Consider the following 17389-nt stretch of genomic DNA (forward strand, 5'->3'; position numbering starts at 1 on the left):
AAGTACAGAAATCTGAAAATTCTACCCAAATACAGTAACAAAATATTTGTACTTTGTTACTTCCCACCTCTGCTTAGTTATCTTTAAAAATGGCTGGTTTCCCACACACACTCTCTCTCTCTCTCTCTCTCACACACACACTCTCACTCTCTCTCACACACACACTCTCACTCTCTCTCTCTCTCACACACACACTCTCACTCTCTCTCTCTCTCACACACACACTCTCACTCTCTCTCTCTCTCACACACACACTCTCACTCTCTCTCTCTCTCACACACACACTCTCTCTCTCTCACACACACACACTCTCTCTCTCTCTCTCTCTCACACACACACTCTCACTCTCTCTCTCTCTCTCACACACACACTCTCACTCTCTCTCTCTCTCACACACACACTCTCACTCTCTCTCTCTCTCACACACACACACACTCTCTCTCTCTCTCTCTCACACACACACACTCTCACTCTCTCTCTCTCTCACACACACACTCTCACTCTCTCTCTCTCTCACACACACACTCTCACTCTCTCTCACACACACACTCTCACTCTCTCTCTCTCTCACACACACACTCTCACTCTCTCTCTCTCTCACACACACACTCTCTCTCTCTCTCTCTCTCACACACACACTCTCACTCTCTCTCTCTCTCACACACACACTCTCACTCTCTCTCTCTCTCACACACACACTCTCACTCTCTCTCTCTCTCACACACACACTCTCACTCTCTCTCTCTCTCACACACACTCTCTCTCTCACACACACTCTCACACACACTCTCTCTCTCTCTCTCACACACTCTCTCTCTCTCTCTCTCTCTCACACACACACTCTTCTTTTCGCCAAAACTTTATGCTAAACAGGTGTGAGGGTGTTTAATACTGTGCCTCTGTGTCAATATAGTTATAGTAGTCTCAGTTATTCAGAAATAATAACCACAATCAACACAACATAATTTATCTGTTGTTTCTCACCCTTTTGCTACCTCCAAACTTAAATATAGCCCCATAAGCCCCTGTGGTTGTGTAATTGATTTTTCACATATTAATTCTTGTTGAACTAAAGCTCAGGTGGTAGAGCAGGTCACTTACTAACTGGGAGGTTGGAGGTTTGATCCCAGTCTGCTCCAGTCTACATGCCAAATATCCTTGGGCAAGATACTAACCCCATGTTGCTCGTGAATAGCAGAGCAAAAAGTGCTTGTGTGAATGTACAAGTTGTGTAAAGCGCTTTGAGTGCTCAGATCAAGTAGAAAAGTGCTTTACCCTGCTCTTTGATTTCACTGTATGTGCGTTTGTATTTGGAAGAAAGAGGAACCTGTAGCCCAGCGGTCCCCAACCCCTGGGCCTCGGACCGGTACCGGTCTGCTAGTCGTTTGGTACCGGGCCGTGAGAGTTGAGGCTCGGGTGTGAAATTTATCATTTTCAGGGTTTTTATCGTTAACTCAGTTTCCCCGGGTCTTTTCCCGTGTTGTAGTTGTGCATCTTATTTTGAAAGACATTTTTACATGTTACCATAGCGACCAGAGAGCATTAAGGGGCAGAGAGGAGGATGTTCCTCTCAATGTTGTTGGTGCATTTCAGGAGGACGCTGCTAATAAAGTTACACAGTTACACAGTGAATTCACGTTTATTATTATAGTTACAAAATACCACAGTTTTTGTCTCGGTCGTATCGTTTTATTTTGTTGTAATCATGTGCCACACCTTAAAGGCCAGACCGTGAAAATATCTTCTGACATTAAACTGGTCCGTGACACAAAAGGGGTTGGGGACCGCTGCTGTAGCTGATGCCATCCTGGTGCCATTGACCTCTTTCAAGACTTGTTTGGCTGAATATTATAACACTATGTACTGGATATATATTTCCTGAGGTGGCTACTATCACCACATATTGGGGCAACTGCCCATTTAAGATTTTGCATTTAGCTTTCTCATTAAAATGTAGCCACTTTTGTCGTTGCTGTGAGGATTTTGAAAACATACAAACTTTTACTGATGTATTCTTAATGCATAAACACGGTCCATGCTCCTGTCATACTTGGACATTTAAGAGTTTGGGTATTTTTATGTCTTGTGTAGAGGTTGTGGAGGTAGGGCACGTTACAGTTTACTACTAGAACAGTAGTAGTAAGTTAATAAAACGTAAACAGAAATGGAAAAGAGTAATGATTAAGCAAGCTAAGGCATTTATTGCTCAAATCTCATTTTGACTGCAAGGTAGCCAACGTGGACAGACGGTCTGCTCCTCTCTCTGTGCCTTGCAGTTTATTTTGTTTAAATAACTAAATTTGTTTAGACTCAAGTCTAGAAAGTTGTTGTGATGATGCTTTTTTTGGTAAGAAATCTGACGGGACTGTGAAGGAGAAAGAATCATGATAACAGACAAAAAAAATTATATCCCTAAGGACAACATGACCATTGTACCCACCAACTACACTACAGCTATGTTTGTGTGGCTATGATGATGCACACAAGAATAAAACCTGGATCCAGTATACTCAGCACAGTCACTGACATATACTATAACCAGCCAATGGAAACAAAGAAGACAGAGCCAGTTCACAGACATCAAGGCAATAAGTGAGTGAGAAGGGTTTGGCAGAACAAGACACAGACAAAAAGCGGTTCTCACATGCTCTCATTGGGTGAGATACTGTCAGTGAGATAAGAGCCATTACGATTCTCCATTTCTGCTAACCTGCAGAGGGGGAAGAAACAGAACAGTCAGTCCCCAAACCAAATGGTTGAACAATTAGCAGATGAGAAGGACACACAATTCTAAAACTTTGATGTCACTGTGAGTTTTTAGAGTACTCAAGAACATTTAGTTCGATAGGGAAAAACTGATTTTACTGGGAAACTGGTTTAAAAAATAAAATATCATTGTTTTTCCCCAGTGTTTGCCATATGTTGTCATTATTTTGTCCTTTGCAGATGAATGTTAGACGCTACAGGGAATTAATGGCAGAGCCCAGCAGATTTCAGCATATCACGTGGGAAAAGCTTCAGCCATGCCAAGCTAAGCATTTTACCGCAAGGACCTTCTGTTTCCAACGTACAGACAACTTCATACAAAAGTATTAAAAGAAATGTTCAGAATGTTCAACACCGTATTCCTAAGGATAGTGCTGCCTTAAAGACTTCACCCAAGCTCATTATAGAGAAATATGACCATGCTCTGGCATAGTAACCATGTAATTTAGCCAGAACGTGTGACATGTGATGAACTTTTTGATCAACTGGGACTGGACAACGAGTAGAAGAAGTCATTTTCTTAAAGCAAAAATGAAACTTTCATTAAAAAAATAAATAGATACATTTTGCTCGAGTAACATTGACACTGACATTCCATTCTTCCCCCTCCTCTCTTCTCCAGATGGACTGTGACAGACTGACTACTAAGGCTGGTGTTGTTACAATTAAGCGATAACCTCATGGCTTGGGAACCATCAGCTCACTAAAGGCTTAACTATGTTATTTCTGCACCCTACCACCCAGCTTTAATCAGCTGCTGGATGTTATCTGTGCCGATCTGGGCCTAACAGGCTGAAAGCACTGGGCTGGAAGGGTTTGTTTGTGTTAGCCTAAAGTAACAGTGAGAAGTGTCAAAACCCTGGCAGAGATCAAATACTTAGCCTTGGCTTAACATTTGGCTCACACCAGAGGAATGCCAACAGCTCCCGACTGACTAAAATGCCAACTGACCAGCTGCCTGATTGATTCATTGTTTAATTTAACTTCTTCTAGTCCCTCAGAAGGGTTAGTGGGAGCAGTTAGCTGCAAACTAAATTAACATGTAAGCAATAAGTTCTAACTGACTATATTAATGGCCTCTGCCCAGAGTCCAGTACTGGAGAGTATTACATGGATATAAGTAATATTTCAGATGCATTAGTTTATGGATATGTATATTTAGTTTCTACTTCAGTCAGATTCAGTCTTGATCGTGAGGTTAGTTAGACGATGACTAACTGAAAAGAACTTGAGCATACTTAGCATTAAAAGCACAGAGACTCCGGGCTGTGGGAACTTGCGTCCCAGTGACCGATACCCATGACCTGAACTTAGAGTAAATACAAAGTCATTATTGTATGAAATTGGACACGTCTTTGAAAAGGAGACATGTTTGGTGAGTACATCAGTGAAAAGCCAACACTCTTCAGATCCAGGTCAATGAGAAGGTGACACATTTAGGACCTAGGTCACTAAAGAAGGCAGCAGGTTTCAGACGTAAATCACTGAGCATCTGCTTGTGGGACATGCAGAATGTATGTTATGTGAAGGTACCTTACAGCAGAAAGAGAGAAAGCTCCAGCAATCCCACAATCCCCTTGAGGACAGGAAAAACTGTCCTCTGTGACTAAATGTCTGCATGAGCACAGTGGGGTGGGGGAGGGGCACAGAAAATGCTTTGCTTAAGCATTTTTTCCCCAAAATAATAATTTCAAGTCACATCAGTCAAAATGACTGTTCTGTAGAGAACATTACGCTCCCTGTAACATCGTTCAGCATGCTTGGGTTTGTGGTGGATCAGTGATGGTCTGGGGAGTCCTATCCATGGAGGGACACATGAACCTCTACAGAATAGGCAACAGCACCGTGACTGCCCTTAGGTATCGGATCGAAAACCTTGGACCCATTACCAGATCCTATCCTGGTGCAGGTGGTCCTGGGTTCGTTCCCAGTGTGTGACAACGCCTGGCCTCATGTAGTGTGCAGGTACTTCCTGTAGGATGAAAGGATCCACACCACTGACTGCCCGTCGCCTGTCCTAAATCCAGTAGAACACCTCTGGGACACTATGTTTCGGTTTCATTCGTGCAGGAAAATCAGTAACGCCTTGGACCAGATCTGGGAGGAGATCGCCCAGGACACCATCTGTTCTCTTATTATAGTGGCACACGGGGGGCTTACAAACTACTCAGTACCATTCTGAATTGCTGCACTGAAATATCGGCACAATGGACGAGCCTGTTGCATCGTTCGTTCACTTGATTTTTGGGGTGTCTTTCAATTCAGCCCTCTGTAGGTTGATCGTTTTTCCTTTACATTAAAATATATGGCATCCTTTATTTGCTAACACATTAAACAGTCCTTATTAGTATAGATATCCAGCATGATTTTTTTAAGCAGTGTATCAGAAAGATAACCAGAGTAAAGACAGAGCAGCATTTAAATGATTTCATTTGTTAAGGGAAAAAAGCTATCCAACTGCTTGGCCTCGTGTGAAAAAATAGATGCTCTCGCTTGTTGAATCATTTATTAACTGAGTACACACATATTTTTGGAAAGGTGAGTTCAAATTCACAAGCCACACCCAGACCTGATTACTGTCAGACCTGTGAAATCAAGAAATCACTTAAATAGAATCAGACTGACAAGTGAAACAGGGAGAAAGATTTCAAAAAGCAGCACATTATGCTATGATCTTAAAAAACAAAACCAAAAACAGAACAGATACGAAACAAACTGTCTGGAAAGGGTTACAAAGATCATTTCTAAGCTGTTGTTACTGAGATGGAGAGAGCCATTAGCTACAAATGCCAGAACTTGGAACAGTGTTGAGCCTTCCTATGAGTGGAGTGACCTAAACAAACTGAACCGCATGCCTTGCCTCAGTCAAGGTCAGTGTTTATGATTAAACAATAAGGAAAAGACTAAAAAAAAGCATCCATGGAAGCATTCAAAGGCAAAAAAACACTTCTGGAAAAAAAAAAAAAACATACAAAAAGAATACGAAGGCTTATCTCATTGGTGCGGACCACTGTTGACATTATGGATGGGCCGTGGGGATCCAGGCCCAGGTCAGCTGCATTCAAACGAGACCCCTCAACTACAACTTGCACTAATCTATACAGTTTGGTATAATGAAAAACTTAATTGGCCGTATTACAGATAAGATCACGCAGTGCAAACTCAGTTTATTCAGTTCACAGTAGTTTAGTGCTTCTGCAGCAATCATGGTAACGAGCATGGCTGACGAGGACACTGAGCGGTTGGACTTTCACTTCACGTTTATTTGAAACTTAAAAGAGTTCATTCACCAGTTTGTGAAGCTACTGGAAAATTGCAAAAGAAATGGAAATGTGTTGAGGATATTTTGTGCTTACACTCAGCTGTGAGCCACTTCTCACCTAGAAAAAAATATCTCCCCTGCTTACCTCTGTTTTTGCACTTTTTCTAACTGTGGTTACAGTTCTCTGCTAATGTACTGTGTGCGTATGGTTATAATTATGCATTGCATGTATTTTTTTTTCTATGGAAATGTTATTTGATCCAAATGCCTCCCTGTCAAAGCTGGTTGCACATCCAACTAATTTTTTCTCCTGACGAGGCAAAAGGCAAAAACTGTTTGGAAACAATTTTTTTTGATGGAAGCTGTACTGTTGCCTCGCAGTACTAAGGTCCTCGCCTCTGTCAGTGCGCCCCAGGGTGGCTGTGGCTACAATGTAGCTTGCCATCACCAGTGTGTGAATGTGTGTGTGAATGGGTGGATGACTAGGTGTGTAAAGCGCTTTGGGGTCCTTAGGGACTAGTAAAGCGCTATACAAATACAGGCCATTTACCATTTTTTCAAATCCATTATCTGGCAATTTGGCAGGAGACTTTCTGTGTGGTGTTTGGATGCACCTCCTATATCTGCATAAGTTCTCTCTGGGTACTCCAAATTCCTTCCACAGTCCAAAGACATGCACTTAATAGGGCGAGGTTAACTCGCCATAGGTGCAAAGGTGGGTGTGAATCTGTCTTGTCTGTCTCTGTGTTGGCCCTGTGACCCTCCGATGCAGCTGAATTAGAACAATTCTGAAGAGAAGAGTGGGCCAGTGGAAGACTCCTTACCAGTTACTGCAAATGCTTAATTACAGTTCTCACTGCCAAGCGTAGCACAACCAGTTATTAGGTTTAGGGGGGAATTAGCATCTCACATAGGGCCAGGAAGGTTTGAAAAGCTTTTTTCTTTATTTGAAATTGTAATTCAAAGATTGTATTTTATATTTACTCAGGTTATCTTTCTCTAGTATTAAAATTTGGTTGATGATTTGAATATGTAACTGTAACAAATATGCAAAAAAAACCCCAAAACATTAAAAATATAAATATACTGCTGTTTGCAGCACTGTGTGTCCTGCTGTATGCAGTCATGTTACCGGTTGGCATAGTGCTCGATCCGCGTGTGCGTGTCGTCATGTGAGAGCTGAGGGGATGATCCAGGCCTGTCAGAAAGAAGCAGAAACAAAGAGAGAGCTCATGAATCCAACCCATTAATCCCAACTCTCTCTCTCTCTCTCTCACACACACACACACACACACACACACACACACACACACACACACACACACACACACGATGCATGAATTCATAGCAGAGCAATGAAGGGAGCGACAGCACAAGGAGCAGATTTGTGTGAGTGTGAAACTGTCTTATACCCTGCACTCCACTTGGACTTATTTTGCCTTCACGTGTTCATGTGCTGAGAGTACGCAAGCAGTTCATAGAGAATGAAGGAACTGATACAAATGACTGGACACCATGCTCACCTAACCCAACTTCAATAAGATACCTCTGGGACATTATGTTTAGGTCCAAGTTGCACCTCAGACTGTCATGGAGGTTAGTAATGTCCTGGTCCAGAGCTAGTGGACTGTAACTGAGCACTCAAAACCTTTTATAGAATACGCCTCATTCACCCGTTTATACAAGCTGAGCTACAGCCACCAGAGCTGGGAGAAGATCCCCCAGAACCCCATCAGTTGTCCTAATGTCTGATTAGGAGCCAACCCTGATGTTGTCAGGCATGCGTGTATTCAATATTACTCAGTACCATTTTGAGTTGCTGCAATTAAATTTGGACAAAACGGCTTCGCCTGCCGCACCTCACTTTGATTTTCTGGGTGTTTTTGAATTCAGCCCTCTGTAATCATTTTTAATTTCCAACAAACAACGTGGCATCCTTTATTCCTGGCACATTACCCAGTCCTTATCATTACAAAATGAGTAGCATCCATCAAAATGGTTATTGGCATGATGTCACGTAAACTTATGGCTGCTGGTGGTAGTTGGGTGTAGTGTCTGCTCAGCTTTAGGAGGAGAGGTGGAACAAAATGGTTGAGAAATCAGTAGTCATGTAATCAAGTGCTGGGACTTTGTACTTCATATTCACAGATTATATTAATATAACATATTCCTCTCCATACACCAACAGCTGGAGGCACTGAAAATGAAAACACTTTGTTTGCTGCCCAAGCTCAATCTATGTCTGGGTATATTCAAGGTATCTTTAAGGGTATTGTCGTACCCGTGATATTTCACATATGACTTGATAAAGGCTGAAATACTCTGCAGTAAATTATGGAAATCAGCCCATTTTATCCAAACCATCTTGTTCTTTTAGCTGCTTCCTTTAGAGGTCGCCACAGCGACTCATCTGGCTCCAGCTCACTCTATCCATAGCACTCTCTTCTATCACACCAACCCAGGAAGAACATTCAAACTCCATACAGAGAAGGCCCAACAGAGCCAGGAAACTGAAACCCAACAACCTCTCACTGTGAAGAACGCAACAGAGGTTGCAGCATTTTCTGAACTGATTTATCAGCTACACTTAAACTGTCATATGTGGTGAAAGTTAGCACTTTTGTGTTATACTAAAGCTATTTTTTCTTCAACCAAGATGAGCCTTGCATATATTTTTCACTGGAGTATGATCTGTCTGTTCTGATTAGCAGTGGGATGCTGACAGCTCCAGGGATACTGTCTCCATAGTGGTACCCATCCTGACGTGGAGTAAATTTATAACTAATCAAGAGAACAAGACGACAACACAATGACTGAAATGACTGGAGGTGAGAACACGTGTGTGTGTGTGTGTGTGTGTGTGTGTGTGTGTGTGTGTGTGTGTGTGTGTGTGTGTGTTTGAAGCAGAGAAAAAAAAATATTTTTAAAAAAAGGAAAAGAAAAAAAAATCTGGGTGGATTACATGTCTGTGTAACAAGAGCAACTAAACACGAGACTGACAGAAAGTATAGTGTGCGCATGTGCGTGTGTGTTTGTGTACGAGCCAGGTACTCACGCATGGTCTACAGGCCAGAAGTTGATCAGTGTGACAGGACTGCAAGACAAAAAAACGTGAGATAATGACACAGGAAGTGGATGGACAACATACAGGTATGATTGGAGCTGAAATATGGAAAGCATCAAGCAGGTGATGCAGGTGGGTAGTATAAGACTGGGATGATAAAGAGAACTTGGTGTTGTAGTGTGTCAGTGTATGCACTAGCACTCTCACACACACTAAACAAACAACACAGAAACACATTTGACAAAGAAATATTTTGGTTGACCTTCAATAAAACAACACAAATGTCCATAGGAAAATTAACAGAAATATAGATAATAAAACACCGCTATCATGTGACATGTCAATCCTTAATATGCATGCAGCTGCATTTAATTTTTGTCCTCAGCAAAATGCCTGTGCTAACGGGTTTGAAGGCATTTTTGAGGCTCAAAATGTGGTTCTAGTGTCAGGGTTACAATTAGGTCATGGTTAGGTTTAGGCTAAGGGTTAGGCATTCATTTTTGATGGTTAGGGTAAGCAGCTAGGGAAAGCATTATGCCAATGAGATGTCCTCACTAGGATATTAAAAGTGTGTCTCTGTGTGTGTTTGAAAGCCTCACGTTTCCATGTTGTCTCCTTCCAGGATGGTCTGGACGGGCAGGTAGCCCATCCGTGGGTGTTTGGCGAAGTAACGCTTGGTCCTGAATTTGTTCTTCAGCACCTTGGCAAAGTCCCGGACATCCTCTCCTGATGTAGTCTGGAGAGAGAGGTAGGACACAAAGATGACATTGTTACCTCCGTAGGAAGAAGCAGACACATACACGCCATATCAGAATCAGAATAGATTACTTATTCACATACCGGGGTGCAGTACTCAACCATGGGGTACTGCATCTTGTGCCCCTTTGCAACACGGCCAGAGAAAAAGCAGCTTTGACAGATGTCATAGTTGAAATGTTTTAGGCTCCGATATCTGGGGGGAAAGAAGAGGAGAGAAAAAAAACAAGCGTAAATGAAAGAGAGCAGAGAAGATGAAAAAGCAAATGGGAAAAAAAGAGAAGGCAAGGGGATCAATAAAGGAGGTAATTTATAGCTCCGTTTTCTCCAAGGTGAGAGTAGTTAAAATTCTTTCAGCCCATGGCCCAAGTGACACATTTATTCTCTGCCTTTGGAAGTCTGTGCTTAAATTTATCACCGCTCCTGACAAAAGTCAGGGTTAGCCTCCAACAACAGAGCATAAGCACCGTAATCATAGGTCTAAACCTTTGCTATATAGAATGTCTTTTATTTCTTACTTAGTTTCTATATCCCAAAATTAGTTACTTTACATGCACACAAGGCTAAATTAAATCTGTAGGGACACTATTTGAGATGACATTGTATCTTACAACCATTTTTAGCTGTGAAACCTTGTTCCCAGACCTCCCACTTAGACTTTTGTCGAATGAAAAGTAACACGTGGGCAGTATAGTGGCTTCTCTCCGAGTACTCCAGCTTTGTCCCATACTCCAAATACATCATCCTCTCATAAACTGTAAGTCGTCGTCGGGGGGGGGCCTTAGTCCTGTTTTATACAAAATGGTAAATGGCCTGCATTTGTATAGCGCTTTACTTTGGAGTCCTTAGGGACTCCAAAGCGCTTTACACTACATTCTGTCATTCACCCATTCACACACACATTCACACACTGGTGATGGCAAGCTACATTGTAGCCACAGCTGCCCTGGGGCGCACTGACAGAGGCGAGGACACTGGTGCCACTGGGCCCTCTGACCACCACCAGTAGGCAAACATAGGGTTAGTATCTTGCCCAAGGATATTTGTATGGAGCAGCCTGGGATCAAACCACCGACCTTCTGGTTAGTGGCTGACCTGCTCTGCCACCTGAGCTACAGATGATTCTTTTGAATTCATGAATTAATAACAATTCATGAATTCAAAATAATCATCTTGTTTAGTTGCTCTTGTTTTAAGATATTTTCTCTCAAAGCAAGAAAGAAGAAGCACTGACAGACTAGTTTCAAGTTTATCCGTCTCAAACTGAGCGTTTCAACGCTTGTTTTAAGATATTTGTCACTTATGTAAAGTCTAGATATTATTTTTTATTTCAAGAAATCTTACCAAGTGTAGTTTTCTTACTGCACTTGATTATAGTCTATACTCCATAGTTATTTTCTCAAACAAGTATTTCTTCAAACTGGTCTCTTTAGCTTCCAGACATTTACAAAGAGGAGGGGATGATCCTGTCCCAACTCGGAGACACGGAGTTGCCATCAAATTCAAAATGAACTAAGATTTTTCTTAAAAATTTCTCAGTTTGGACATTTTATATGTTTTCTATTTACTGTTTTGATCTGAAACTAATTGTATTCTATTTATATTTACTTTCTACAAGGCAGTCCAAGATTTATAGAATTGTGTTTGGATGAATGCAACTTGTAAGGTTTTGGGTACTGTTTGGGTCTTAAATGAAATGATTTGAATATTTTTAGTTTTAGTATTTCAGATTTGCCGATCTGAGTAGGTTCTGGACCTTATTCACTGAGACTAAGAATATATACACACACACACACAGGGTGGGCCATTTATATGGATACACCGTAATAACATGGGAATGGTTGGTGATATTAAAGTCCTGTTTGTGGCACATTAGTATATGTGAGGGGGCAAACTCCTCAAGATGGGTGGTGACCATGGTGGCCATTTAGAAGTCGGCCATCTTGGATACAACTTTTGTTTTTTCAATAGGAAGAGGGCCATGTGACACATCAAACTTATTGGTAATGTCACAAGAAAAACAATGGTGTGCTTGGTTTCAACGTAACTTTATTCTTTCATGAGTTATTTACAAGTTTCTGACCACTTATAAAATGTGTTCAATGTGCTGCCCATTGTGTTGGATTGTCAATGCAACCCTCTTCTCCCACTCTTCACACACTGATAGCAACAAGATTATATATATATATATATATATATATATATATATATATATATGTATATATATGTATATATATGTATATACATGTATATGTATGTGTGTGTGTGTGTACACACACACACACACACACACACACACACACACACACACACACACACACACACACACATATATATATATATATAATCTTGTTGCTATCAGTGTGTGATAGCAACAAGATTATTGGGGCCACCAGTATCTGGGGATCCCGCAGGCAAATGGGAACCATGAAGAGGCCGCTAGGAAAGCTGCAACCACCAAGTACCTGCAGAGGGTCAGCCAAGTCCTGAGGAGTCAGCTGAACGGTAAGAACAAGATCCGGGCTATCAACACCTACGCCCTGCCCGTGATCAGGTACCCTGCTGGGGTAATAGGCTGGCCAAAGGAGGAGATAGAAGCCACTGACATAAAGACAAGAAAGCTCCTGACCATGCATGGAGGGTTTCACCCCAAGTCCAGCACCCTGAGGCTGTACGCTAAGCGGAAGGAAGGGAGCCGGGGACTGGTGAGTGTCAGCACCACAGTCCAGGATGAGACAAGAAACATCCACGAATACATCACGAAGATGGCCCCAACTGACCGAGTGCTCAGTGAATACCTCAGGCAGCAGAAACCCAAGAAAGAGGAGGAAGGCGAGGAACCATCATGGAAGGATAGGCCCCTGCACGGTATGTACCACCGGCAGATAGAGGAGGTGGCTGATATCCAGAAATCCTACCAGTGGCTGGACAAAGCTGGACTGAAAGACAGCACAGAGGCACTAATCATGGCAGCACAAGAAAAAGCTCTGAGTACAAGATCCATAGAGGCTGGGGTCTATCACACCAGGCAAGACCCCAGGTGTAGGCTGTGTAAAGATGCCCCAGAAACAATCCAGCACATAACAGCAGGGTGCAAGATGCTAGCAGGCAAGGCATACATGGAACGCCATAACCAAGTGGCCGGCATAGTATACAGGAACATCTGTGCCGAGTATAACCTGGAAGTCCCGAGGTCAAAATGGGAGATGCCCCCAAGGGTGATGGAGAATGACCGGGCTAAGATCCTGTGGGACTTCCAGATACAGACGGACAAAAATGGTGGTGGCTAACCAACCGGACATAGTGGTGGTAGACAAACAGAAGAAGACGATCGTAGTGATCGATGTAGCGGTTCCGAATGACAGCAATATCAGGAAGAAGGAACACGAGAAGCTGGAGAAATACCAAGGGCTCAGAGAAGAGCTCGAGAGGATGTGGAGGATGACGGTAACGGTGGTCCCCGTGGTAATCGGAGCACTAGGTGCGGTGACTCCCAAGCTAGGCGAGTGGCTCCAGCAGATCCCGGGAACAACATCGGAGATCTCTGTCCAGAAGAGCGCAGTCCTGGGAACAGCTAAGATACTGCAGGACCCTCAAGCTCCCAGGCCTCTGGTAGAGGACCCGAGCTTGAAGGACAAACCGCCCGCAGGGGCGAGATGGGTGTTACACACACACACACATATATATATACACACACACACACACACACACACACACACAAGTCTATATACACACACATAAGTTTTTAATACTATGAGAATTCTTTGTATTGTAAAACAGATTGCAATACTGCAGCAACTGTTAAAATGTACCGACCTGAAGCCTATGATTGGACATTCCTTGCAGATGTTGCACTTGGCCTGGTGTTTGGCAGTCTCTGCAGCAGCGACACGATGAAGGACAGGTAGCCACACCATGGACTGAGGCTCCAGGCGCATCCAGTCCAGGAACATGGTGGCCTCAAGCTCAGGCTTGTTGTTGGCCTGAAATAACAACATGACAGGTTATGGCGTTACATTCTGAGTTTTTTCTCAGAATTCTGGAAAAGAAGAAAAAAAAAAGAAAGATGTGCCCACTTTTTTTCCCCCAGTGGCCCTAATCCTCTTCCGTAAGCGTCCACAAGTTTCAAGATTTCATTTTCAAATTTTGTGTGATCCCATAACAGCTCGAGCTGATTAAATTTTTATCCAACGTCAAAGGCAAGGTCACAACAAATGTAAAAAAAGAAAAGAAAATTGGAAGTGATTCGAAACGACAGCAACTCAGCCATGATATGGTCGGGTAGGGTCAGCTGACGTTGAGGCGCGTTAGCGTGCAGAGGTCGCCAACTTTCTGCAGTCAATAGCTAAAAACCTCAAAATTATATGTGACCTTCAGATTAGCTCATAACAATACATAGAGAGCTTGGAATGGGTTTTAATCCTGAGCTACAGCCACCCATTTGCTATGGCTGTGGAGTAGGTGTAGAGCAGGAGGAGCAGGCCATCTGCTAATCAGAAGGTTGGTGATTCGATCCCTGGCTTCACCAGTCTGAATGCCAAATATCCTTGGGCAAGATACTACCCCAAGTTGCTCTCCCATGCATCCATTGTAGTATGAATGTGTGTGAATGTTATTGTGGTATTAAGTGGTATTGAGCACTTAAAGCATAGTAAAAAGTGCTGTGTGAACGGGTGAATGAGGCAACCCTCACGAAACGTACAAACTGAAAGCAGCTGCGGACGGAGGGCTCAATGTTGGAGCCGCCGAAGGAGGCAACCTCGCCAAGTTGTCGGGGGATCTGAATGGAGTCGTGCAGAAGGAGCCCCAGTCGACGCTGGTCACAGAATCCTGTTGCACTGGCAACCTGCCGGAACAGGACTAGAGAGGAAGAGGCAGAGAAAATACCAGAGGTTGGAAAAAAGGAGAGAAAGTCCACACAACAGAGAAGAGAAAATATGATTTTTTTTTAGGATTTTCCTTTTGTATAATTTTATTTGTGAGATGAAATATAAGTAAGTACTTATTATTAGGACACAATAATGGCAGAAAAAACATTGCACATTGACTTACATCTGTATTTATCCTCCAAATGAGCCTTGCAGAGTGAGATGATTCCAGTTTTGAATGACAGAGCTCTGATCTTTCCAGTGCGACCGCTGCCAATCAACAAAAAGAGACGGTTTAGAGTACGCTGAATCTGAATCATCCGAGAAAAACGACATGTTTAAGTGCTTGCTCAGAGTGCTGCACGTACGTGTCGTAGACGTTAAGCAGCCAGTTGAGGCACATGTCAACGCAGAGCGGGACATTGACCAAGTGGGAGTGGTTCTGCTCAAGTCGCTGGTAGAGGCTTGTGAGACAGGTGACCAGCTGAGAGATGTCCAGCAGCTGCTCGTTCTGCTTCAAACCGTGCTGGTCAAATATCTCACAAGCTGCCGGCATGCTCAACAGGTCCACTAAACACAAGACACACAGGGAGGGACATGGTTAGTCAGTACACACACATCTATGGGCGTCTTCCAACCTGAGTCAGCTCAGACCTCCATGTCCAAAGTTTCCTTGACCTGGAGACTGCTGGAATGAATTTGCCTGTCTCGAGCAACGATAAGGTGTCCCATTATCATCTTTATCGAGTGTGTTTTTCTATCCAGATATGATTTTACTGCATTAGCAGTGTGTTTGGGATGACTGTCAAATGAAAAAATGAAACTGTTGCCAATCAGATGCAATCACACGGTGAGCCAAAACCTGAAGGTGGCACTTTACTGCATCAATTTTCACCAACAGCAATGCCATGTCACTTCAGTGTTCAAGTTCAGTTGTGGTGTAATTTGGCGTACTTTAGCTTTTTCTCACTAAGTAGTCTAACATGGACGTCTTGATAGCCACCGTTCCACCGAGACCATTTCAGATGAGGGTTCAGTAAACAGTAGATGGAAAAACTGAGGGACCAGATGTATCTCACAGGTCTGTGCCAGGTGATTGCCAGATTTTTAAATATGTCTTTCAGATACTGTAGACTGTTTTTTCAGGTATGCCACTTTTTTCTTTTCTACTTGTACATTTTTCCCAAATTCTTGCACACATTGCACACCATGCTGAGATATGTCAAAATTTAGGCCAGTTGTTGCTTTCAAATCACCTTGTTGGTGCAAAAATACTATTTTGTGTATTTCTAACATTGTTATCGTTGCCACTTTTTGTCACTTCAACTAAAGAAATTGGAACAAATTGTGTTTTTGAGCAACTGACATTTTAAGCCAACAGCTCTTTGGGAATCACCCTGTTGGTGATTATACCAGTCAAACTGTTATCTTTGGCATGTTTGAAAGAATTAACCAGTTGCTGTTGATGCTAGTAAAAAAGTACCTAAAAACAGTAAAGATAGATCACTGTTATTTGTCTCAACAAGTCTGTTATGTGTAAACAATATTCGTTCACCCTTGGGTTAGGTTTGAAAAATTAATCTGTGTGTCTTCAACCTGGCTCAACAAACAACCCCAAAGAAAGAGGGAGGTAAGTGACGGAAGTGACGGACAAGGTAAGCGACTCATGTTGTAACTGACGTCAGACGCCGGAGATTTTGGCGGAAAATTAAAGCGAATGGTAGTTTAGATTTGAACAAATTCCTTTAAGCTTCAGTATTACCAAATACACTTATCAATTGTCTTATAACTAACAACATTTGTCTAAATCATCTCCAACACCCTGGAGAACAACGGGGAGAGTTTAGAGGCTCTCCAAGATTACATTGATCAGTGCTTCCAGGATCTCGTGATGAAGAAGGCTCAGTGTGCATCTTCCCCGGCCAAATCTGAGACGCCGTCGTCGAAAAGACTTCGCCCGGCAGATTCCCCCGGCACAACATCGCCAGCCAGCAAAGATATTGTCGACATACTGGAGTCAATCGACCAACGATTGTCCAGTTTCGATGCAAGGCTGTCCTTGGTGGAGATTCTTCACCGGGAATTTAAATCCTTGCGAGAGTCCCTGGAGTTCAGCCAGCAGCAGGTGGAAACGCTCGCTGCTGAAAATGCCACGCTAAGGGAGTCGGTGAAATGTCTCACAGACAATGTTACTCAGCTAAATAGAGAAAATAAAAAATTAAAAGAAACAGTTATAGATCTACAAGCCCATAGCATGCGTGATAATCTGGTATTTTCTGGTATTCCAGAAGCCGCTGGAGAGGATGCGGAGACCACGGTAAAAAGCTTCATCAAAACCCACCTGAAGCTGCCGGAGGACACGGTGAAGAACATCGTCTTCGATAGGGTGCAGCGCCTCGGCCCCATTCGGGCTGCGGCCGGGAGACCACGTCCTATCGTGGCCAAATTCGGCCACTTCAAACAAAAGGAACAGGTGAAAAGCCGCGGCAGGGAATTAAAAGGAACGGACTTCAGCGTAAACGATCAGTTCCCCAAAGAGATCCTGGAACGACGCAGGGTCCTCTTCCCAATCCGACGCGGCTTCATCCAGAAGGGCTCCCGCGCTGTCATCGCTGTGGACCGGCTGTACGTGGACGGACAGCTCCACCGCGACCCCGACATCACTCCGTGGCT

General features: G+C 43.1%; 1 protein-coding gene across 11 annotated transcripts in view; it reads right to left on the minus strand.

The window, feature by feature from the left end:
* The window catches only part of dmd (dystrophin), a 251416-nt gene that overhangs the window by 11783 nt on the left and 222244 nt on the right, over nucleotides 1-17389 (minus strand). For 10 of the 11 annotated variants that reach the window (XM_063467782.1, XM_063467775.2, XM_063467774.2 and 7 more), the window contains 9 exons: nucleotides 15085-15286; nucleotides 14901-14986; nucleotides 14551-14708; nucleotides 13665-13831; nucleotides 9933-10044; nucleotides 9692-9828; nucleotides 9084-9122; nucleotides 7161-7226; nucleotides 2645-2710 (listed from right to left, as the gene is read on the minus strand). In XM_063467782.1, coding sequence (XP_063323852.1) covers nucleotides 2645-2710; nucleotides 7161-7226; nucleotides 9084-9122; nucleotides 9692-9828; nucleotides 9933-10044; nucleotides 13665-13831; nucleotides 14551-14708; nucleotides 14901-14986; nucleotides 15085-15286 — 1033 coding nt within the window. The remainder of the gene's footprint in view (nucleotides 1-2644; nucleotides 2711-7160; nucleotides 7227-9083; nucleotides 9123-9691; nucleotides 9829-9932; nucleotides 10045-13664; nucleotides 13832-14550; nucleotides 14709-14900; nucleotides 14987-15084; nucleotides 15287-17389) is intronic. The other variant, XM_063467772.2, reaches the window with a different exon arrangement.

This window comes from Pelmatolapia mariae, linkage group LG23, assembly GCF_036321145.2.
Source record: "Pelmatolapia mariae isolate MD_Pm_ZW linkage group LG23, Pm_UMD_F_2, whole genome shotgun sequence".
In the NCBI taxonomy this organism is placed as follows: Eukaryota; Metazoa; Chordata; class Actinopteri; order Cichliformes; family Cichlidae; genus Pelmatolapia; species Pelmatolapia mariae.